At 36.1% G+C, this 25682-nt stretch overlaps 1 protein-coding gene and 1 non-coding gene across 3 annotated transcripts; one reads left to right on the top strand and one right to left on the bottom strand.

Moving 5' to 3' along the window:
- The first annotated feature begins 455 nt into the window (after positions 1–455).
- On the top strand, positions 456–23857 carry Mdh1 (malate dehydrogenase 1). 2 transcript variants are annotated; one of them, XM_089252544.1, is made up of 8 exons: positions 456–544; positions 10096–10191; positions 11803–11899; positions 21108–21283; positions 21379–21501; positions 22821–22997; positions 23083–23196; positions 23289–23857. In XM_089252544.1, exons 1-8 carry the CDS (start codon positions 542–544, stop codon positions 23499–23501), a joined length of 999 nt encoding a protein of 332 aa, XP_089108670.1. In that variant the 5' UTR covers positions 456–541; the 3' UTR covers positions 23502–23857. The 2 variants fall into 2 exon arrangements, with proteins under 2 accessions (XP_089108670.1, XP_089108669.1); XM_089252543.1 differs by having other exon boundaries at positions 10093–10191.
- TRNAT-GGU (transfer RNA threonine (anticodon GGU)) lies at positions 14202–14275 on the bottom strand. Its single transcript has one exon. It is a non-coding gene; the product is annotated as a tRNA-Thr (tRNA).
- Positions 23858–25682: the final 1825 nt, after the last annotated feature.

The following is a 25682-nucleotide window of genomic DNA, read 5'->3' as shown; positions in this document are numbered from 1 at the left end:
ATAGACATGAAAGGGCTGAGGGCGTGATGATCGTGGGCGAAGATACGGGGGGGGGCATTGCCCCACCCAGCGTCAAAGGTGGAGTCGACTGATCTAATGTATATATGTATATATGAGCTGACATCATCGTGCCCCCCAGACTTCCAAGTCAATCTCCGCCTATGGTGATGATGATAATGCCAATTCATATATATGCATATACATTAGATCAGTCGGCTCCGTCATTGACGCTGGGAGGGGGGGGGGACTGCCCCATGTCTCCCCTTATCACCGCCCATGGACACGATTCCATCCTTACCTGATCACTAAACTAGAAGGAAAGTTTCTCTATAGCTTCCAGTGATCCGTACACATCCACTTATCGCCTTAAGAAATGGCGCCAATTGGAAATAGCAACCTTTTCTTATAGCCAAGCGCATGCGTATTTTGAAAATAATTTCTGTCCGGAGACGTTTCTGAAACAAAAAGCGTCTTGCGTGGTAGTATTTCTCTCTCTTGACTGTAACCGTAACCCGAAGTTGTAACCTTGTTGGTGGTCGGAATGGTGTGTACCCGATTTTCCTTAATATATTTTATTTAATTTTACGTATTTTATTTTGCTAAACAGTAAAGTATATGCTACTAGTTTTTAAATTACGTTAATTATATTTCCCATGAATGAGTTTTAGCATTCTTGGTGAATAGCTTTTCCACTTGGTGCCGGGTTTGAATTCCTTTACTAAACCACATTTGCGACCGAAACTAAGGAAGAAAATTAAAGTGAAAATTGTAAGATTTTTCATGAGGTGGGAAATAAATCAACGAAACTACTGTAATTCATAATTTTTAACATGATATTTTCACTGAGTGGGTCATTGGAAATTCAAACATGTAGGCAGGGCCGTCTTAAGAGCATCATGGGGCTCCCGGGCCAAGTGATTTTTCTGAGGCCTTATCTGACAAATTTTCATGACAAGATTTCAACCGGTTATAATTTCTATGAGGCTGCTCCTCCCTTGAGGCCCCCGGGTCTTGCCCGGGTGAACCCATGCGTTAAGACGGCACTGCATGTAGGCTGAATCCGGTCATACGGTGGAATTTCCACGGATCTTGCCGTATATCAAATCAAACTTCCTCGTAGGAAATGATATGGAACCGGATAATTTGTTCCACGGTTATTCGTTCACATAAAAATGACTTGCTGATTGAATGCCGTTTTTATTAGAACACAATACAATAAAGCAATACATTTAAATCTTATTATAAAATAACTGTTGCGCCATAAATAAACATACAAATATGTGATAATCCTTTATAAATTAACTTGGAACACTCTTGTTGTTTAGAATATAATTTAGGATGACTTATAGACTCTTTGTTTTCAGTAAACTTATTATTTTTGTGTTACTGAGGATTGATGATGAGCAATGATTCTTGCTTTTGCCTCCTCTAAGATTTTGACAAAATGGAAAATTGCATTCTCATTTCTTTCTCAGACGAGATACCATCTATAAGCTGTTGCATGCAATGGGGATTCATTAGTTCATCTATGGTTGACTCCTGGTCATATTCCACCTCTAGTTCTTGAATTTCATCTTCGTGCACTTCCAGTCTCATGGTTTTTTCCCAAGAAAACATAATCTCTTTGACAAATGTTGGTTGCTATTCGTGAGCTAGCACATTCAATAATGCAATTAGCCAGCAGTTTTCTCAAAGCAGAATTTAAAAAAAGCTCATACGCGCGTACATATCAACATGATTGATTCTGGTTTCTATGTTGCCCGAATTTGTCGTCACTCAACAAACGATCGACCGGGCACGGCGTGGTTCATGCAAGATGGGGCTCCCCTACACTGTACACAAGCTGGTTTTTTTTTTTTTTGACATTCTGGACAAATACTTTGATAGGCCTAGTTATTGTGATGAACTATTCAACAGTTAAGGGAAAAGGCATGGACTGGCCTCCGTATTCACCTGACTTCACCCTCTGCGACTATTTTCTGTAGGACACACTGAAGGACATTTTTTACAGCAACAATCCTTTAACACTCAACGAGCTAGAGGAGGTTATTTGTCAAGCTTGTGTGTCGATTTCTGGTGACATTACAGAGAGTCACTGACAATTTCATTCTTTGTTTGCGACGTGTTGTGAGAAAAGTACACATTTTAAATTGCTTTTGATGTGAATGCAACGATGGCTGCTTGCATTATCCACTATGTACAGTCTACTTATGGTAATGTTGCCTTTGGCGTCATCTATCGCACAGTTTAACTAAATTTTATTTTGTATCCGATTCTTACGGTTTTTTAATAAATATACCACTGGTTTTATGTTTTTATCTATCACCGTTTTAGAGTTATGAAGGACCCCTAACTTTGAAAATTAATGAAACATTCTGTATTTGTCAGAACAGGTGCTCATTCCAAACATAATGGTTTCACATATCCTGTGGCGGACACTTATGATGGTTCCAGAATTCCTCCTTGCAATGTTCTTATTTTTAAGTTTGTTCTGAAATTACAGATAACTTTCATTTTCAATCAAGTGTGTGCCTGGAATTTGGCTCTGCCCCTGCTTTTGGGCTCTGCAACCTCTTCTTTTTTTTTGGGGGGGGGGGTTCTTCGTCTTTTAGGATGAGTTGACAATGATCCTGTTTGTTCAGATTTTTCATAGGTTTTAACATTGATTACTTTTTCGAATCATTTTTAAAGTCCGAAATTTCCGTAGTACAGCTATTGCAGAATCTGTGTTTTGATATCATTTTTTGTTAACAAAGCATGTCTCATAAACTTAAGGGCATTAAGAATAGCAAGCACATTAAAAACAAGATTGCAAATGTTTCTAGGTTTTATAATAGCTGCTGCATGATGCTGAAAAAATTAACATGTATATTACGAGTTTTTAAAATATGTCGTTTGGTGGCAATGTTTGGAACTGTTTGCTGAAATTCCCATCCTACACGCATAGTGTACCTCCTGAAATTTTATAGAATACAGAGTGCGATATTCACATTACCCACAGCTAAAGGGTTAATTTTTGCTGTAAAATTTGAGGTGGTAGCTTCACATATCTATTAAAAATGAGGGGATCCACAACAAGACTTTTTTGACGTGTAGAAAATACGAGAGGGATTGTATTACTGGTAGAATGACAGTGTTTGTTTCTGGTATTTATTACAAAGAAGATTTAAAAAAAACTATTTCGAGGTGAAAGGTAAGAGAGAACCGGATTTATGATCCTACGTAAAATATTTTTGTGGCGAAGAAACCATTGTTTGTATTGATTCGGCTAAACAATATGCCAGAATTAAACTTTTCAAAAGCACTCTCAATATAAGCGTATATACCATAAGGTTGGGGAATCTGTTTCTGCTGCTAATAAAAACAAATGATTTGTAAAATCTGAACAAATTGTTACGAACTTTGAAACACATGCCTAAGAACTTATTGCATTGTTTCGTTACTGTATTTTTTATCAACGGATTGGATTGTCAAAAAACTGACTAGGTTTACATTTTTAGAACTGATATAAAATCTGTATATCCTGGTTATAGGAAAAAGACACTTGAAAGTAAAAGTAATCTGTTCACCAGATATGGAGTCTGAAGGTATAGAGCACCTGATACCTCTATAAAACGAGTACTGACAAAAAAACAAAGGGGGGAAAAAAAAGGATTCTGCCCAAGAAATATTTTATGATTATAATGATTGCAATTGGTGTTTTTATTTTTCTATATATTCGTATTACTTTTTATTTCCCCTGTATTTGTATTTTTTTCCCATGAACTGTAAATATATTCTATTTTGGTCAATTTTTTTTTCTTTTGGTGTTCCTTTTATTGGAATTATTTATTTTATTTATTTGATGTTGAAGATGTTTATAGTTAAGGTTTTCGCGCGCGGCCATCATTTGATGAAAATTGTTTGTTCGGGTTCGAAGACCGTTGCCCGTTTGAGTTGGTTCTCAACGTTTCCCCAACACTAGTGTTTGGTATTATCAGGAGAATTGATAAAACTGGATCTAAGGCAAGTTTTCCGGAGCCTCGGATTGTATTTACATACATGAGTGGCTTGTATCACGCCCGGGTCACCAGTTATGGCGAGGTGCTAACTCTATAAATCAGAAGAACTCCATGCCAGGTTATTAAATAATTTAATCAAACATAAATGAACAAACAACTATTTACATCGGACGTTAAGTGAAGCAAGTGAACACAAAAAAATACAGCTCTTTTATCAACGACTCTCCCGATCAATTACTGCACTTGTAGCGCCATCTACATGTCATTTAATTAGCATGTGTATATGCCACAACATACACTATTGTTTTACGATTGGTCAGTTGATCCTATGGCTGGCAGCGAATGGGAAAACAGTTCTTTTGTGGGAGAACCTGATTGGCTGTTGTCATTCTTTTGGTGGATCTTATTCTTCTGTGGAAGGTTCTTGTTCTTAGAGCTGGTGTCCAGGATCTGCTCAATTTCAAAGTTTCTTTTCTTCTATTATAGCTGTTTTTGTGCTTGTATATTTCAATAGCCTCTGTAGATTCGTGGTCAACATTAGCTATTACCTGTGTTTTGTTGAACTGTACACTGTGCTTGTCGTTAAGCTCATGCTCCGCCACAGCTGACTTTTCTATTTGGCCCATTCTGCTGCATCGTTCGTGCTCTTTTATTCTCGTGGCCACAGATCTTTGTAGTTCCAATATATATCTGGCCACAGGTGCATGGTATTCGGTAGTTCTCCGGTGTTGATAGAGGGTCGCGGTCTCTTTTGCTGATCACAGCATTTCACATATTTTTCTGGTTGGTATGAAAATGGTCTTTATATGTTTTTCATGACCTTGCTGATTCTTGCAGTCACTCTGGGGATACTTTACCCCATGGGGTGGGATAAAGTGAGTAGTGCATGGGATAAAATGGTCATACCAAATAATAATGAAATTTTAAGAAAATAATCAGTGGGCATTGAAATTTTATTTAACATATTTATCAAACAATCATTTTCTACTTTTAAATTTATGACTTTTAATGTACTCTATGGTTATAAATCTTGGCTTCATTAGGATCTTCAAATACAACTCTCTTATTTCTTTTATTGCCTTATTTTCTGGAAAGGTATAAAAATTCATTATTTAGGCTTTCAAGATATTCAACAGATAATTAATCCTTATTAATCACTTGTCTGATAATTTGCATTATTGGTTTTTGTTATCTTCATAATAAACCAGCACCCCACACACACAGCCTTCTGACATCTTTCATAAAGTTTGAATAGTTATAGATTTGCCTCAGATCTTCAAGAAATTTTTTCTTTGGCTATGAGAGTTTAATGTAATTTTTTGCATATTTATTTTGTGGCAGCCAAAGTTCAACTATTTCTTTAATTAAGGTTTCTCCTATTCTATCCTGAACATGTTTTCATTTTGCCCTTGAGTTCTGTATTACCCTTTCGTTTGCAGCTGAGATTAACGAGGACAAGGTAGTCAGTATATGGCTCGTTTCAAGTCTCTCATCAGACACAACACTGATATTAGCTAATTTTGACACTTTCTAAGTTCAAGTCAGCCACTCATGAAGTTGATTCTGTGTCTTTACTTCCCTTGGTTGTGAATTGTGAAAGTTCAACATCTACAAAAGGGGGGGGGGGGTTGTTCACATTGAGCAAGAGATTTCAAGCCTTCAATTCTAGTCTCCTTTGCATGGTAACCATGATTTTCTTCTAGAATCCTTTTGTCTTGACTTGTTAATGATCCATCTTCCTTATGTCATATGGAATCTTTAACTCATGTTCTTGCAGCTCACATGATATTCTAATGCTCTTTCCAGCAGCTAACAATACTAATGGAAGAATGTCAGAGTACTGTTGTGTATATTCTTTTTACATATAGGTTCAAACACTTACTTTAAAGTGCATGTTTGTTCTGGAAAAGAAAAAAAATTGAACTACATTAAGTAAGATTTTTTTTACTTAATTTACTTTTTAAGTTCAATTATATGTTAGGCAAAATATCTCCTAGCAACTAAGTGCTAGTTAAGCCTAATGCTATGACCACTTTACCCCACATTGTTTAAATTACTATAAAATATGAAATATAATGATTAAAACTTACCAGTGCATGGAATAGTGTTCTTGAGATACTTCTGGAGTGCCCTGTACAGCCAATCTATAAAAAGTTTTAGCAACTAAAATGGTAGAAGTTATTCAGGCACTCAAAAAATGGAACCAGAGCTTCAACAACAAAAAAAATGTTCATTTCCACTAAAATGTTGCTTGGCATTATATTATAGGTGAAAAACTTTGCTACTAGCAAGTGAAAGTTAAAACAAATTTGGTAGTAATATCAGTTGAAATTCTTAAGTTATGCCATTTTATGTTCAGTATGACCATTTTACCCCACCCGACCACTTTACCCCACTTGACCTACACTATGCTTGTCGTTAAGCGCATGCTCCGCCACTGTCGACTTTTCTGTTTGGCCCATTCTGCAGCATCGTTCGTGCACTTATATTCTCGTGGCCACAGATCTTTGTGGTTCCAATATATATTTGGCCACAGGTGCACGGTATTCGGTAGATCTCGGGTGTTGATAGAGGGTCACGGTGGTCTCTTTTGCTGATCACAGCATTTCACATGTTTTTCCATGATTTTGCAGATTCTTGCCGTCACTCCGGGGATAAAAGGCAGCACAGCTTTTCCAATTGGTTGCGACTCCTCATTTTTCGCTGGTAATTCCTTGATAGGGCATAATGCTTTTCCGATGTCGTCTTTTGTGTACCCATTAGAGCGGAAAACTGATTTTAAGTGTTCAATCTCTTTACTTAATCTTTTTCTTCATAGTTTTCTTGCCCTCTCGATCAAGGTTTTCAGTATGCCTTGTTTTTGAGAACAGTTTGGTAAAATCCTCGTCTTTACCTGGGAAAGAAAAAGGGTATCTGTAGAACAGAAGCACTTTCTCCTCGCATTTATGGTTTGCTGAAATACATAAAGAACTGGTTCCTTTGCGACCGATTGTGAGTTCCATTGGCTCTCCCACCTACAATCTAGGCAAGGTTTTAACCACCATCTTGCAGCTGCACATAGGAAAAACAAGCACATTTGTGAGACACTCCGGTCATTTCATCGAAAAAATGAGATCAACTTGCAACCTGATGACATACTGGTGAGTTTCGACGTTGTATCATTGTTCATCAAAGTGCCATTGAGGGATGTCTTATCACTACTTGATGAAATATTCCAAAAAAGATATAATAGACCGTTTCCAGCTTTGCCTTACTACAACCTATTTCACCTGGAACAACATCCACGAACAGATGGATGGAGTAGCTATGGAAAGTCCCTTGAGTCCGGTAGTTGCCAACTTTATGGAAAAATTCAAGGAGCAGGCAGTAACAACAGCGCCTCTCCAACCGTTTCGTTCCGTTACTTTGATGATACTTTCGTTTGGGGGTATGGCGAAGAAAACCTTCACAGATTCTTGGACTATCTCAACGGAATTCATGAAAACATCAAGTTCACTATGGAAATGGAGAAAGGGCGGCTCCTGTTCTGAAAACCTTGCAGCATACTGAAAACCTTGATCAAGAGGGCAAGAAAACTATGAAGAAAAAGATCTAAGTAAAGAGATTGAGCACTTAAAATCAGTTTTCCGCTCTAATGGGTACATAAAAGACTACATCGGAAAAGCCTTATGCCCTGTGAAGGAATTACCAGTGAAAAATGAGGAGTCGCAACCAATTGGAAAAGCTATGCTGCCTTTTATCCCCGGAGTGACTGCAAGAATCAGCAAGGTCATGAAAAACATATAAAGACCATTTTCATACCAACCAGAAAAATATGTGAAATGCTGTGATCAGCAAAAGAGACCGCGACCCTCTATCAACACCGAAGAACTACCGAATACCATGCACCTGTGGCCAGATATATATTGGAACTACAAAGATCTGTGGCCACGAGAATAAAAGAGCACGAACGATGCAGCAGAATGGGCCAAATAGAAAAGTCAGCTGTGGCGGAGCATGAGCTTAACGACAAGCACAGTGTACAGTTCAACAAAACACAGGTAATAGCTAATGTTGACCACGAATCTACAGAGGCTATTGAAATATACAAGCACAAAAACAGCTATAATAGAAGAAAAGAAACTTTGAAATTGAGCAGATCCTGGACACCAGCTCTAAGAACAAGAACCTTCCACAGAAGAATAAGATCCACCAAAAGAATGACAACAGCCAATCAGGTTCTCCCACAAAAGAACTGTTTTCCCATTCGCTGCCAGCCATAGGATCAACTGACCAGCTAGTTTGATAAATTTGACCTCCTTTTTCTTCCCGCTATATCATTGATCAAAGTTTCAGTGTGGTCAAAATGATCTCGCCACAACACTTGTGAAAATCTTTTTTTGTCTGGTGGCCAGCGTTCAGATTGAAATGACTTATCAGAAGAGTGCCAGGTTTCTCAAGTTTCAAATTAATAGTGAAACATTTGGATATCTGAAGTTGAGCACAAGGATAGTGTTATCAGTGAATTTTACATAAGATCTGTGATCAACATGTCATGGTGTATTGTTTGCAAGTACTGTTTCCAGCTTAGAATAGGATTAATTTTGGTGCTTGTGAAAATAGTAAATATTTTAATTTGTAAATTTTTTTTTTTTTTTCTGAGTATATTTTAATCTCATCTGTTCATTTCTTAATTTGTAAAAAATATAATTTTATAATGAAAATTTCATTTAAAAAATGAAATATATATTTTTTATAAAAAATATATTTCAAGTCATGTATCCCTGCATTTCTTTTGCATGTGTCTTTTAGTAAAAGACCATTTTTGAGAAAATAATTAAAGAAATTTCAAAAATTTAGTGAATTGATAGATGAATGAAGTCATGTAAAAACCCATTGCTTTTATGAAAATTTCTTTTTTTGATTTTTAAAATGCTTTAATATTTGTTGTCAAAATTGTACCACAATGCCAGTTACGCACAGAATTTTCACAACAGCAGTTAAGGGTTAAAGGATATAGTCACATTGCAATCAATTGAAATTCTCTTCTTTGAGGCTAGCACTAGACTCTCTTACTGAATTCTCAGTAAAAGAGCAATAAATTGTCATGTATGTGTCCAATATTAAATTGTATCTTTTCTCCAGAATCGCCCAGAAGTTTATGGCTTTGTGGTGACAATTTGTGCATTTGTGTGTTGTCTGCAAAGTTTCTTGTGGTGTCTCTTGTTTGCAATGGAATGTCTGATGATAAATTGGATGAAAGAACTGTTTTTTGTTTTCTTTCACCTTATTGCAGGGTCATGTTAAATTCACAAACATGAATGTATATTTCTGTGGATATGTCATGACTTGGTTCTAATTACACCTATCGGTTTGTTTTTCATTATGGTATGTTGATTTGAGATTCCATACAATTAGGGTTACCAGGTTTAAAAACAAAGAGGGATGCCTGCGCTTGCATCCTTAGAGACGTCACTTTCCCTAATTTCCACAATAGATTTTGCCATTATTCTGACAGGTGAAACTGGCCACAGCAATTTTTTATTGATTTTGAACAGAACCACAAAAGGGGAATTTAGACACATTGGTCAGTGGAAAAACCATTTGTGTTAATGATGTGTTTCAAAGTGAAAAAATTTTTTCTGAGAAAAAATGGAAAAATTCCAGAAACCTGAAAGGAGGATGAAAGGGTGAATTTTCCGAAATGGATGTTTGAAATGACATAAAGGATGACGTCTGGTTGCCCTACATATCAAACATCATAAAACAACCAGATTACCTTTCATTCTGTCTATTATGAGAGTCTATAGCAGGGCCACAACTAATGGGGAGCAAGATGGTCAGGTGCCTAAGGTTCTGGACCGGGGGGGGGGGGGGCACAATTTTCATGCTTTAATTTTCTCAAACATTACAAGGTGCCAAAATATCTGTCCTGCCTGACCAAGCATCTGACTGTAGCCATGGTCTATTTGTTGTAATTAATGTGTTGGTATTGCAGTTTCTGTGATCAGCAATGTATGACTGATTACTAATAGCTACCAATGTTTCATATTGGTTTGATGTATTTTTCTTTGCAGTTCAAATATTGATTCTTTGAATATTTTTTTCCCAGAAGGATCCTATTAGTGTTCTTGTGACTGGGGCTGCTGGCCAGATTGCATATTCGCTTTTGTATTCTATAGCGAAAGGTGATGTCTTTGGATATGAACAAGTAAGTGTTTTCAGCAATAAATCGTCTTGAATTTTGGGATTGTGAATTTAAATTGGAAATGAACTTGTTGATTAAGGCTAATGCCAAAGTAATTGAAATCCAAAATAAAAATGCTTATTTGCAGAGTTGCCAACTGCTACGGATTGAAATGACATCAAAATAAATTGGAATTGATTGTCTAGTTTTTACGGATGGTCGCAATTAACTATAAAGCTACAGGAGATACTCTCAAAACCACAGAAATCTTAAAAAAAAGGGTCTTTGAGTTTCTTGCAGTGTTTTATTATTTTTAAATTGCATCCCAATCTTAACCATAACAATGAATTTGTATATGCATGTGGGAGAGTTCGAGAGAAGACAAACTTGGAGCAGATCTGTTTTGTCTGTGAATATTGAAAAAGAACATAGGCTGTACCAATACAACTGTTAAAGTTGGAATGTAATTTTGTGCTTCATGTAAATCACTACTAAGTTTAATACAACTCTGGTCATTCTACTTGTTGTGAACCCTGTATCATTCACAAGGGTCTCTTTGTTCTGTGACTTACGCCACAGATTTTGGCATGTTCTGCTTTGGGAGTCAAAAATAGGGTGACCATACCTCCTGTATTTCCCAGAACAGTCCTGGTTTTTTCTATTTTTCTGGTTCCGACTTTTATAGAAATGTCCCGATTTTTCACGTTTTTTTTTGTGTGAGTTTTCTGGAATTTATTTTCATCAAAAACGTTGAAAGAGGTAATTTTCATAACTCTATAACTATGAGTTGACATTATTTTCAGAGATACTGTATATATATATATTTGTATTTTCTGTAAATATTACTTATTGGCAGCACTTCAAGTGCCTTATTAACACATCCAAGCAGGTAACAGATGCGTTGAGAGTAATATTGATTTATTTCTAAAATTAAAAGTGGGCATGAGCTGTGAATTTCCCCAGAAATTCTTATTATATTGCAGAGTAAACACATTCAGAGCACAAATTAAAAAATGTAAACAAATATGGAAAGTTTCTGGTAGCAATCTTACTTCACTTGAGAGGGAAAAGGTTTGGCGAGAGATGGAAAAATAAACTTGAGTCAATTAATGAGACAAAAAAATATTCTGAATTCTCTAATCAGCAGAAAAAAAAAATATTCTGAAAATCTCTTTAAACTCTTGGGGATGGAAAATAGCTATTTGTGGTATTTTAGAAAGAGCTTTGGTTATAATTGTCCCATATTTATGAACCAAATTTCTCGTATTATTTGAGGAAATATGGTCAGCCTAGTCTGAGCAAAAGATAATATGGGAAAATGTCTTTCTGTCCTATAAAACACAGGACATATGATCACGATGTTACATTTTCTCATACTAAATTGTCCCTTCCCTAACATACCTTGAATCTGGATCTCTTACCATTTTATGTTAGGATTGCGAGATCATAAAAATTGTGCTTACAGTGCTTCTCCTGTAGTGACATATTCTGCAAAACATACACATGTCACCCATCCTGAAAGGAATGGCTTATTGCATTTTAGACATAAATCTAAACTTTATTGCATAAGTCTAAGCATTATTAATTATGAATATTCTGATAAAAGGCAACTTTTTTATCATACTTTCTTTTTAGCCCTTGCATTTACATTTGCTGGACATTCCACAAATGCTTGGTGTTCTTGAAGGAGTTGTAATGGAACTGATGGACTGTGCTTTTCCTCTGCTAAAAGGTATGGTTTGTTCATTTTGTCATATTTTTTTCAAATACAGTGAAACCTCACTACAACGATGCTCCCATATAATGATCTCTTTACAACTATTTTTGTCTTTTAAATCTTTCTTAGAATCGCATAGTGGATTTTCAGAAATCCTATTTTTTTTTTTTTTAATTAGCCATTACGAAATAATTTTCCTTAAATTCTGAATTTGGCTTTAATTTCGAATTTTCATTAAATGATATTTCAACGATGGAGGAATTATTAAAAAAATATAAACCAATTAAATCAATTAAAAAGTATAATTTGAAAAATAAACATTAGAAAATAAATTTTTTTTTCTTTTTTTATTGAAATTTAAATTACTAAAAGTACAGTGTGTCTCAAAAGAATCGCCTGATTTAAAATGTGTATATTATGAAAAATATTGAACATGACACTTAAGATTAATTTTATATTATATTGCTAATCATAGTTTTTTACAAACCAAATCAAAGGTGCTCGATATGTCCACCTTGGGATGCAGGCCATATGTTTATACAGTAGTCAAATTCGTCCCAAACTTTTGCGAGCATGTTTGCATTCACTGCAACTGGATTTCTGTGCATTATGTGCGAATCCCTGTTGGATGCATTCTACACTTTCATTTAACATGCGAGGACAGCCAAGGGATTTCCCTTTACACAGACAACCAGTGTCTCGGAATTGTTTATACCATCGCCTAATGCTCTGAGCGATAGGAAATTCAACATCAGGGTATTGTCGACGAAAAGCATGAATAGTTATGGACTCTCACTCCTCGAAGCTTAGAACACAAAACTATTTCTGTTGTGCAGTCACAATCTTGACAAACACTGAAGTGGTGGCCGAAGGAAGAGTGTTAGCCCTACCTGTTAGAGAAATAGTTTTCATGCAGTTGCTTTCTACCTATACATTATTCAATCAAAATGGATTAAAAGCTGAATAGTTAAGATTTTTTAAATTGGACGATTCCTTTTAAAACACTGTATATTGTGAGGAGAGATGGAAGAATTGTTTGTGGTTGCTAATGCCCAGATTTGGCCAAAAATTGTTTTTGTAAGCAACTCGTTTGTTATTTAGCTTTGGCTCGAGTCAATGTTAAAGGATACTCAAATTGTGCTATGGGGGGGGGGGGGGAAAGAAATGCAACCATGTCTGGCCTTCAGTGTCTTGTTTTGCCATTTTTGGCCCATTTAGCAAAAGAGGAAAGAAACATGAAATTTTCAGCATACTCAGCTGTTACAGGAAAATAATTTTCATTTCTTGTATGGATGCCTTTATTCTGATGTGACACATTTAATTAAAATTTTATGGGCATCTTTTTCTCAGCCATCTCGTTGGGCATTTTGCCTGTTGTGGCATTGTATTTGTATTTAAAATCTCACAATCGCTTCATATATTTCAAGAACTTTATGCTGTCATCGACTTGAAAAATTATAATTGGGTTTCTCTGAGTCTTTGCAGGGCCGTCATTTAAACTTTTTCCAGGGGGGGGGGGGGGCAAAGAACATGTACTCAATGAATTCAAATCGCGCACACAAATAATCATAATACCAAATCAACTGAATTAGTAGTACAAAGTATTATGAAATCTCACACATACAAACATCAAACAAAAGACAGATAACCGGGCCGGGGGGAGTGGTTTGAAATAAGCTTATAACATGACTATTTTACATGGAAAAGAACCTATTTACATGACATGTTTCTTTAAAAAAAAGTGAATCATAAAATGTGGAATAGAGAATTCTAATGAAAATTTTAAGTCCTGAATATTAGGAAAGTGCATGATTGTATATATAGGAAATGTGTGATGGAACCAAAGAAAAATGATATGGGAAGCACACATAGGGAAACATACAATGGTTTTACTTTTCTCACAATGTTCTACTGTATAATTCAAGTATTTAAAGTTTTATTATAGTTTTAAAAAAAAACATTTGACTGAAAATATGTGTTCATTTTTTCAGTTTTGTAAGATACTACATTATGCACAAAAAGATTTTATTTGACTATTAGATTATTATGCAGACTTTCGTGGGAAAAGTCATCCATAAAAAGTGAGCCACTCCATGATATAAACAAGTATTTCAACATCTGGAAGCTTTACCTATCCCATTTTACATTATGAAAAAATAATCACAATTTTGAATTTTCTTTATCAAAACTTCATTAAAAATGTTAACATTAGATTTATTAGAGAGATTTAGATGGCTTTTTTCTCAGCCAGAGATATCAAGGAAACAGTTATTTTCTGGATATTATGCTGAGGTGAGCTTGGAAAGAAAAGTCATCACGTCTCCGCCGGGACTCGAACCCAGGCCCTCTTGCATACCGGGCAAGCATGCTACCATCTACACCACTGGAGACACATGAATCTGCCTTCCTAATTTCACGCACTGTGTCGTGAGGCGCTGAAGTAGAGGCATTAGTAGCCTCTCTTAATGCAAGAGGTATGCAAGAGGGCCTGGGTTCGAGTCCCGGCGGAGACGTGATGACTTTTCTTTCCGAGCTCACCTCAGCATAATATCCGGAAAATAACTGTTTCCTTGATTAGATTTATTGTTTAGCAAAACTAAATTACAGGTAGCGATGACTGGATCATTTGGTTTAGAGTTGATTTAATCAATTCATATATTAATTTGGTTCCAGTGGTTATCTATTTCCATGTTGCATTGAATCTTACAAAAGTGCTTGATAACAAGTAGACCATTTCAGAAATGACTTGTGTACAAATAAAATGAAAAACAATGCAGAATTTGGAAAATTTTCTTTAATCCTAGATTCATAAACATGCATAGGAGAAGCACTATTCATAAACATTTGTCTCAGATGAACATATATTGATTTTTGTTTTATAGAATATAAGGAGCACACACACACAATAAAACACTTTAAATCTAAAAAGTTGTTTATTAATCCATTAATTTTCTTAAATGAAAATGAACACAATAGTTATTCTGAGCAATCTACACATAATAAACCGTGGTAATCCATGCACATGAATTTTTTACATTGGGTACAACAGAACCTTGAAATTCGACATTTTTTATAATCGCAGAAGGCACAAACTTTTTTCTGAGATTCACAGGGTTGTTTGATCAGCGGAAGAAGTTTCACCAAGAACTTTTGCAATTTTCCCCCGTTTCTGCAATTTGCACCCATTCTACAATCGCAACACTATTCATAAACATTCGTCTGTGGGATGACATACTCACTGTAACCCCATTAGCGTAAGTGCACTCTGACATGCGACAGGCACAATGTTAATTATTGAACGATCTAGGAAGGTACTTAGAAGTTCATCTTTCTATCTTTCACTTTAAAAGTTACAAGTGTTTGTGTATTTTGCTTGGTCTGTGAGACAAATGTTTATGGATCTAGGGTTAATTATTTATAATTAGATGTTCACTTGAACATTGTTTAGCTGGAGTGCATTAATATTATGAACCAAATGCAGAGAGATGCAAGAGTCATCAAATCAAGCAGCCAACATCATTTGGAAATTGTATGCGAATGTTGATCAAGTTGCAATGCGTTCAGGATTTGGTTATTTTGAATTTAGGATTTTTAACTTTTTATGCAAGATTTCAAATTAACCAAGTTGGACTAAACCGAAAGTGGAAAACTGACGATTTGAGTGAATATTTTTCATAGGGTAATTCAGTGTTGATATGGTGCTCACTATAGTAGGGCCAGCTCCCATCTGTTTTGAAGATGAAGTGCCATAGGAATCTAACCAACTATTGAATTGTTGCATTTTACATTGGTCAGTCCTTGAAAAAATGTTCATTTTCAAGTCTTTAAATTCTCAGTCCTTAAAATCATTGTAGTTCTTAAAAAAATACCCATTTTCAAGTGCTTATAAGTGCTAGTTTTTTTTTGTGAATTTCTTCAATTAATTTTTGTTTCCTCCCTGAAACAATGTTCCATTGGGGCAAAAATAAATAGCAAGTTACAAGACAATGTTCAAAAACGTATACCTGAGGTACTTCTCTGCTGGTGCTGAAAATTCGGCTGCAAAACACTGCACTGAAGATATTGCTTCAAATATTTTAAACTATTGAATTAATATATTGTCTGTTGCATAAATATAGGCTGACCATATTTCCTTGATTAAAAATTTGTAATTGTCACCAAAAATGTCAAAAGTAAGCAAAGTGGACAGTGCTAAAATTTCCAAAAAATCAGCAAAGGCAGAAAATGAAGCACCATTGTATTGAAACAGTATAGATTTAAATGAATTCTGTGAAAAAATGTTAGCCTGACAAATATGCAAAATTAAAATACAAATTAGTCAATCATATCATATAATTTATAGTTCGAAAAATCATTTAAATTAAAAAAAAATTTTCAGTAAAGAAAAAAAATTCAAATGGCTTTATTGAAAATTCAAGAAACAATTATATATTTTTATGAAAAAGTCAGGGTGGCCAAAATGTAGGTGAAAATATTTGAATGTTCTGAGAAATATGGGTCATATGGTCACCCTACATATATTACTGCATGTGCTTTCTGCTATTTTTATCGAAAGCACATTTCAATAGTGTTTCAAATATAAAATGATTTCTGCTGAAATGTTCTTTGATAAAACTATGTTTTTGTTTTTTAAAGCAAGACTTTTAGAACTTAATGTCTACAAGCTGAAATTAGAACTATAATTGTTTTAAAAATGATTTACCTTTAATAAATTAGCATTTCAAACTATAAATTAAAATGAGTAAATGTGGAATATAAATAAAATCCATTTTCAAGTATTTTCTGGGGCTTTCATGGCAATCGTTCGATGAGTTGCCAGTGGTTTCCAGACTATTCGTTTCAGCTACGTCCCGTGATTCTTTCATCCATAATATAAGTCACAGGCAAACTCTAATAAACTTAATCTGGAAATTACCAATGTTTCTTTAAGTCAAAAACACATTAAGTTACAGTATATTAATTCAAATATCATTAAACAAGAATAGCCATGATCTCAATGAAATTAGATATAAATAGATCTCTCACCCACTTATGTTGTTGACTATTCACAGACTATGAAGGTCTAGCTGACTTCTCAGGGGAATCTGACTGGGAATAGGGTTGGCAATTCAACCTGATCGATGGAAGTCCATGATCACAGTTCGTGAATTAGCACATTGATGATGAAGCACACGTTACTAGCGGGAAGATCACAGTTCACGAGATGACACATTGATGATGTGGCAAACACCATCAGCAGGAAGATCATGGTTTATAAATCAGCACATCAAGACGTAGCTCATCAAGACATTGGAAGTTAGTAGACTGGAAGACGACACAGAAGATGATTTCATTATACGGAAGATGACGGCCATCAGTTTTCGCTGAAAGCTCTTTTGAGCATCCTGGAACGCTATACTGTAGACATGCATATGTAAATCACATTATGACGGTCATCTTTCACATCAAACACTTTGCCTGATTGTGTATTTTTAAACTCCTCAGACTGTATGAGTAAAATCATTAGAAGATAATGACTATCCAAATCAGCCGGAGTAGTTTTAAGCTCAGTAGGATAAGTCGCACATTTTAGCGATTCACACAACATCGTAGGTTGTTAGTAAATTATCGTGAAGAGCCTCGAGGTTGCTCTTAGCACAGCTGGATGAACGAAGAAGAAATGCAATGTGATGTCTAGTTGGACTATTTATAGAGGTGAACAGGTTTATTCTCGGACCAATTGTCGTACAGCATGCACTCGGCCTTGGAAGAAATTTGTCATTCCAGATGATTTGCATATAGACATACATATGGTATTGAGTTATGTTTAACATTGTTTTGGTGTCAATCAAGTGTCTCAAGATGAAGTTGATCAGGGTGTGGGGGGGTGTGTGTGTGAATATATGTATATGTGTAAATATATATACATACATATATACAGGGTGATCAGCGAATAAGCCCTTATTTCAAAATTAAATATCTCTACAACAAAGATCAATAGAATTATGAGGTAAACGGTATGTTTATTAGCAAAACTAAGAATGTTGTACAGAAATTTTGAAAATTTAGTTTTTTTAAAATTTTTTAAAATTAAAAAAAAAACAAAACTGGAGATTTTGGGGTTCCGAAAATCCTCATTTGTGTGAAGAGAAACCACTGCATTCGCCTAAAGTTACTGCATGGCCTGCGGTATGCGCCATGTGTGCTGACAAATTGTTCCAAAATTGTAACGTAACGTTCAGTAGTAATCGTTTCTCACACGAAGAAGGGGCTGATAATGCCTCTGGCACATACCGCAGCCCATGCAGTAACTTTAGGCAAATGCAGTGGTTTCTCTTCACACAAATGAGGATTTTCGGAACCCCAAATTCTCCAGTTTTGTTTTGTTTTAAATTTTAAAAAATTAAACTAAATTTTCAAAATTTCTGTACAACGTTCTTACAGTTTTGCTAATAAACGTACCGTTTATCGCATAATTCTATTGATCTTTGTTGTAGAGATATTTAATTTTGAAATAAGGGCTTATTCGCTGATCACCCTGTATATGTATGTACAGGGTGATTAAAAAAACTATCCCGACATATGGCCCCTAACTATCATACCATTCACAGAAACTGAATGAAATTTTGGCATAAGGTATATACACTGCTGGCCACCGTAAATGCAACACCCTGAAGAAAGCATGCAAATAATATGAAATTTACAACATGCATTAGCGGAAGTGAGATATGCAAATGATTAGAATTTCAGCGCAGACGCACGTCACGCGCGCCTGTGGTGCCACTTCAAAGCGCTATTTAAGGCTTGGAGATTTCGACGATTTGAAGTACGGCAATTGTGTTTTTCTTGTGGTTTTTTCAAAAAAAACGATCAATTATGCCTCGTAGAAAACAGCGATCATCTTTTGATCAAGTATCCGGGTTCGACAGAGGAAGGATAGTGGCCTACCGAGATTGTGGATTATCTTTCAGGGAAATCGGTAGTCGTGTTGGACGAAACCAAACAACTGTAATGCGGATATGTGATCGTTGGATGCAGGAGGGTACGACGGACCGACGTGTTCGATCGCATCCACCTCAGTGCACCACTTCACGTGATGACAGGCGTATTGTGCGTATGGCAGTGACGGATCGCTCAGCCACATCACGAACCATAGCACAGCACATTCAGTCTGTACCGCGTCATCCAGTGTCTGCGCGTACCATTCGACGCCGTTTACAGCAGAGTGGTCTGTCCACAAGACGTCCATTGCTTCGTCTACCCTTGACGCAGAACCACAGACGTTTCCGCCGCCAATGGTGCGATGAAAGAAGGACGTGGACGGCACAATGGAATGAAATTGTCTTTACTGACAAGTCACGCTTCTGTCTGCAACACCACGATGGTCGGATTCGAGTCTGGAGACACCGTGGAGAGAGGATGCTGAACAGCTGCGTTATGCACCGCCACACTGGTCCTGCACCGGGTATTATGGTATGGGGCGGTATTCGATATCACTCTCGCACTCCTCTAGTACGCATTGCCGGTACTTTAAAAAGCCAGCGCTACATCTCCGAGGTATTGGAGCCAGTTGTCCTTCCTTACCTTCAGGGATTGCCCACAGCCATATTTCAACAGGATAATGTGCGACCACACGTGGCACGCATTGTCCAAAGGTTCTTCGTCAATCGCCAGATTGAATTGCTTCCCTGGCCAGCTCGCTCTCCGGATCTTTCGCCAATAGAACATGTGATCCATGGTTGCTCAACGATTGACTCAGATTACATCCCCAGCTGCCACACCAGATCAACTTTGGCAACGCGTGGAAGCTGCTTGGTCTGCTGTACCCCAAGAACACATACAAAGTCTCTTTGAATCAATGCCGAGGCGTGTGGCAGCGGTGATCTCCAACAATGGCGGCTACTCTGGCTACTGATTTTGGCAGGAACCACACTTCACCGAAGTCTATAAATTTAATCATTTGATGCTTGGTCAACATGTTATCTACAAAATAAATATTGTTGCGATATCTCTTGTCTTTCTTGGTGTTGCAATTTGGGTGGCCAGCAGTGTATATAATTTTGATGTATGCGCTCAAGAATGATATGGAAAACAACAGTGTCACTCTAACAGTTACGGTTACAGTGAGAAAATTTCGAAAATATCAAATGGCAACACCAAGTTTTTTGTATTGGAATGTGATCTCCATTGTGAAAAACCCTAAATAGCGTTCGAACGGCAACTGTAGCATGAAAATCACCGGCGGTAGATAGGCTAAAAGTGAGGACAACCAATAAGGACAGAGAAGCAGCATAAAATAAAGCATTTTATTGTGTTTCACAAATTTTCCACATGACCTTGTGGAGGACTAATCAGGCTGGGATCTCAGCCGAAGAAACGGTGTGACGAATGAAACAAACATTAATGCTCTGGTGCACGGCAAAGTCCTTTTTTACTTTTTCCTTGCCTAGCTCCGGGGATTTTTGTGCTACAGGTGCCATTCCAACGCTATTTAGTGTTTTTCAGTATGGAGATCGCATTCCAATACAAAAAAAACTTGGTGTTGCCATTTGATATTTTCGAAATTTTCTCACTGTAACCGTAACTGTTAGTGATACTGTTGTTTTCCATATCATTCTTGAGCGCATACCTCAAAATACCTTATGCCAAAATTTCATTCAGTTTCTGTGAATGGTATGATAGTTAGAGGCCCACATGTCGGGATAGTTTTTTTATAATCACCCCGTATATATATGTATGTATGACACAATAAAATATATTTCTTATTTATGCATAATGTCATTCTAGCAAAGCAATTCTTGTGACTTGATCAGATCACTTCCCAGGGGACCGCTTAGTGTTAATGGAACATGTGAGCCCCTAGGGTGATATGCTACATCAGGCCATGATCCAAGGCATCTTCTGAGGTTGCGTAGATTTCTGTAACAAGCACAAAGTACAGAGCCTTTCTTGCTTGTTGCAACAATCGACGTAACCTTGGTAGATGCCTGCCACAGATGTGGGTGAAACATCAGGAAGAAAATGCCTTTATACTGTGGCCTAATAGCCTAGAAACCGTTTGCAACCCACCAATTTCATTTGTGAAAAAAACATGATTTTTATCAACCACGATATGAATGTCCTTAAATTTTTTAATTTTGCCTGGATAGTGCTTGAATAGTCTTTGAATTTTTTCACTTTCAAAGAGTATGAACCATGTATTAGTGATTCAACATTTATATATATATATATATCGCTGTCTTAGATGTTTTGGCTACTGCTGATGAAAAAGCTGCTTTCTCTAATATTGATGCTGCATTTTTGGTTGGTGCTATGCCTCGTAGAGAGGGAATGGAACGCAAAGATCTGCTGGCAGCTAATGTAAAAATTTTCAAAAGCCAGGGCAAGGCTTTGGATAGTTATGCAAAAAAATCTGTGAAGGTGATGTTTTTTAACCAAATTATTAGTTTTAGGATACTTGATCATGGGCAAGTTGTCGAACATGTAAAAATTGAATTTTCTTTTAAAAAACAAAGGTACTGGTTGTGGGAAATCCAGCCAACACCAATGCTTTGATCTGTAGCAAATATGCTCCTTCAATACCGAAGGAAAATTTTTCTGCTATGACCAGGCTGGATCAAAACAGAGCTACCGCACAGGTATGGATGTTATTTTTAACATTAGTTTTTTTAAAGTTAAATTTATATGTATATATCTTTTGAATTGGTATTGGCTATCAATCAGGCATGCTATTGTGAAAATTTTCTAATTGAAAAATTATGGCCATTCTAATTAACATGGTAAAAGTTATACTTCCAAATAAACAAAAACAGAAAGGCTGTGTTGTGACACGGTCACTAGGTTAGAGATGCAGAATGTGCCAAAATCTGTAACGTACCTCGCAGAACAATTAGCGCTACTGCAGAACAATTTGGAAAAATTTAAGAAAGTGCAAAAAAACACTTATCATGGGAATTTTTACCGCAGAACATTTCCAGTCAGTAGGGCTCGTCACAGAACAGTGCTAAACATTATGCTTTGGGGGTGAGGCAAAATCATGAACGAGAATGAAATACGTGCCGGCAGAAGGTCGGATAAGCAAAAATGTCTGACAATACAGAGGTGTTGAGAAAAACCTATTAAATGTCAAGCTATATATGTAATCATTTTATACATTATATACAAACCTAATAATCATGTTTTAAAACAAAACAATAGGAAAAAATTAACTGAAAAAATGAATTTGGAGTTGCACAAAATATTCTGAAGTTTAGTGTTTAAAGTTTAGTACTGTGATAATTTAAATAAATTTTTGATCGCTTTCCTGACAAGTGCAGTCTCTTCGCTGCCAAGTTTTTCCAGCATCATTACGTTGATTCCTGTAGCTGCTTCTTGTTGCTCAATATATTTAGTTGCAGTTTCTAGAGCCTTAACTGTCATTTTGTGAAATTTAGTCTCAACAGTTGGTGCTTGGGATCTTTTTTGTGGTGGGACGTCGGGTAAGCGAAGGTCGGATAAGCGAGACACTACTGTAATCTATTGCAGCGCACACAATTTAATTTCACACAATAAATATGATTGCACTAATGCAATGGTACAGGAACACACTAAAACAAATCTAATGGCATCTCACATGATGTGATATCATGTCTGAGTCCAGAGTTACACTAATTTTTTGCTGCATTTAATTTAATTTTAGCGCTTCTGATTGGCAGCTTTATGCCTCAGCTGACTATCTCATGGTCAATGAGTATTTATTACATGCTTTGTTTAATGTTCTTTCAAATGTGATATCATTCATTTCTGCATCATATAATTTCACTTTTTTGTTATCCACCCTTTTTGTGATTTTAAATTTTAGCATGGTACCCTTGTTTTGAAATCTGACATTCTATGCCAAAAAAATTATCTCCAATTATGCTTATGTAAGATTTGTAAGTGAAATGACATTGTTATGTGATTTCTTCTTTGTTTTTAGATTGCATCAGCATTAAAAGTAGGTGTAAGTGAAGTTGCAAATGTTATCATTTGGGGAAATCACTCTTCAACTCAGTATCCAGATGTTTCTCATGCTATTGTTAATATGAATGGTGTTGTCACCAGAGTATCTGATGCAATCAAGAATGAAGAATACTTGCAAGGAGAATTTATCACTGTGAGTAATATTCAGTTAAGATTAAGCATAAGATTTATCATATTTTGTTTTCCTTTTTTTCATATATTTATTGTATTTTATTTAGATTGTTCAGAAAAGAGGGGCTGCTGTCATTGCTGCTCGCAAACTTTCTAGTGCTATGTCTGCTGCCAAAGCAGCTGGGGATCATATGAGGGATTGGTTCAATGGAACAGAGGAGGTGAGGTCTACACTGATGTTTTTAGTTTTATATTTTCTAAATTATTCCTATTTTAATTCCTGTATATTTATATGTAATTATTTTCGTTTTAGAATCGTACAGTGTCAATGGCTGTTTACTCTGATGGCTCATATGGAACACCTCAAGATGTGATGTTCAGTTTTCCTGTTACAATTGGGTCTGACAGAAATTGGAAAATTGTCCAAGGTCTACAACTCAATGATTTTTCGAAGGAGAAGCTGACTGTAACTGCAACTGAATTATTGGAAGAAAAAGCAGAAGCACTTTCAGTGTGCCAAGATTGACAATCAACGCCACCTGCAGCCAATCTTTAAAAATTTCATGGAATGCAACTCATTCAGGGAAAATGTTTGACCAAATTTAAAAGTAACTGAATGTGTGAAATGATCATGCAATGCTACTTAAGCAATAGTTTAATTCTTTTTTAGAAATGTTAAGTGCACATTTTTTCAGGCATGATGCATAAACAGAAATATAGTATGTTGAGGTTTGCTTTTGAAATGTGTTAGAAAGTAGGTGTGTGTGCGTTAACTATATGCAAAGTTGGACTTTTTAAAATGTTTGTGCAAGCACATTTGGCTGTAGGTTGGATATCGTAGGATTATAATTCAAAATTTGTGTTTATACATTTAAAAACAAAGTTTAATATCAAAAGCTTTGCAAAAAAAACAAACAAATTACCCGGTAGTATATTTTTGTTACTGTACTCTTGTTGAAAATTGTTTCACAATAAAATATTTAAGAACTGCACACAAATGTGAATTGTGGCTTTGCTTTTTTTAAATTTATTCTTAGAAATTAAAAGAGCACAAAAAATGAATAGTATGTAACTATGTGCTACAATGAAAAAAAAAACTGATAGGTGGCGCTGACTTACACTAGTCAAAGAAAAGCTATGCAAAACGAAAATAATTACATATAAATATACAGGAATTAAAATAGGAATAATTTAGAAAATATAAAACTAAAAAAATCGACGTAGACCTCACCTCAGTTCCATTGAACCGATCCTCAGAAACGAACAGAAAATGCCTCCGAATCGTTTACTACAGCAGAATGTGTTCCACATGACCACCACAGGAATAACACATTGCAGGCGAGTCACAAATCCAGCAACGGCAGAGTGCAGCAGGTCCACATACACAATTTACAATGGTGAACTGGTTGAGGATTAGGAGCGAACTTATAACTGTCTCATTTGCATATTTCCACTGAAGTCGCTTGTACCAGCCCCACTCATCGGCTGTTTTGAGGGGTTTTTCCTGTCTTAAAAAAAATTCCAATGACCTAGTGATGCTAACCCTGCAAACCGTTTATTTCGGTTATTTTTCCGGTTTTCATGAGTTTTTAAAGTTTCTAGATTTTTTTGCCAGCCCTGTATATAAAATAATGTCCTGACTGATTTATTATCGCCGAGCTGGAACCGCTGAAGCTATAAATATCAAATTTGGTCTGTTTTGTTTCATGACTTGGAGACTCGCTAAGAAGGGGGCTTCTCGAAATTCGATCGTTAAAGCTCCGTTTACGTGGGAAATAGAAAAGGCGGGTTTAAAACCCGTTTCAAGAATTTTCACCAATGACTGGATTTCACACCATTTCCTTATGAAGGAAAAAAAGTCAAGCAAGTGCTAGAACTCCCAATGAGCTACCGCAATATTAGCACATGTGAACGGGGTTCAAAGGTAACACAGAAATCACGCAGAGCCGAAACTGCTGATAAATTTTATTACACTATAGAAGTTTTATTTCGTGGCGTAGAGAACTAAGGGGTTTTCCGAAATTCGACACATAAGGGGGAGGGATTTGTAGATCTCGCTGAAATTCATGACGTTAAGACTAAATGCGAGATGAATATACGAAATTTTATTCAGGAAAGAATTCATCTATATACCCAAAATGCGGGGAATCTAACCCACTTTTCGGGTGGATTTGATTCCTCGCAAGAGGGTAATGAATTTTATATAAACCTTTTTTCGCATCAGCGGCGCCAGCTGTTAAAAACTTTCGTATGGATTGCGGAGAGTGACATCAACGTCAGATAAATATAATTACAAAATTTTTATAAACTGGTAAAATATAAATCCTTAATTTCTGTAATGAAAGCATTTGTTCAGTAAAGCAAGAAGGCTTTGTCGAAGAAACTGGCCATTTTTATGAAAAAGTCGAGATGGCCGAAAATACGGGATCATCAAAAAAAATAAAGGTCATGGTGTTGAATTACGATATCTTGCTAACTTGACAACCGCGTATGTTATGTCTACTAAATCAGACATGCATCTCGTTCATATTCCTCTGCGGAACTTCTAATGAATTGGTAGATGTTGGAATGTGCGTGTCCATGTGAACCTAACGTAAATTTTGTTTCTGTATAATGCTTGCTGTGTGTAGTAAAGCCATCTGCTATGAACTTTTCGAATCATGAGAAGTGTAATGATTGAAGATTTTATAGTTGTTGCAGGGTGTCT

Source organism: Pholcus phalangioides, unplaced genomic scaffold (genome assembly GCF_987345545.1).
Source record: "Pholcus phalangioides strain wild (caught in Gottingen) unplaced genomic scaffold, Ppha-v1.0 ptg000029l_1, whole genome shotgun sequence".
NCBI lineage: Eukaryota > Metazoa > Arthropoda > Arachnida > Araneae > Pholcidae > Pholcus > Pholcus phalangioides.
The sequence above is the reverse complement of the archived record's forward strand: the minus strand, read 5'-3'. Positions and strand labels throughout refer to the sequence as shown.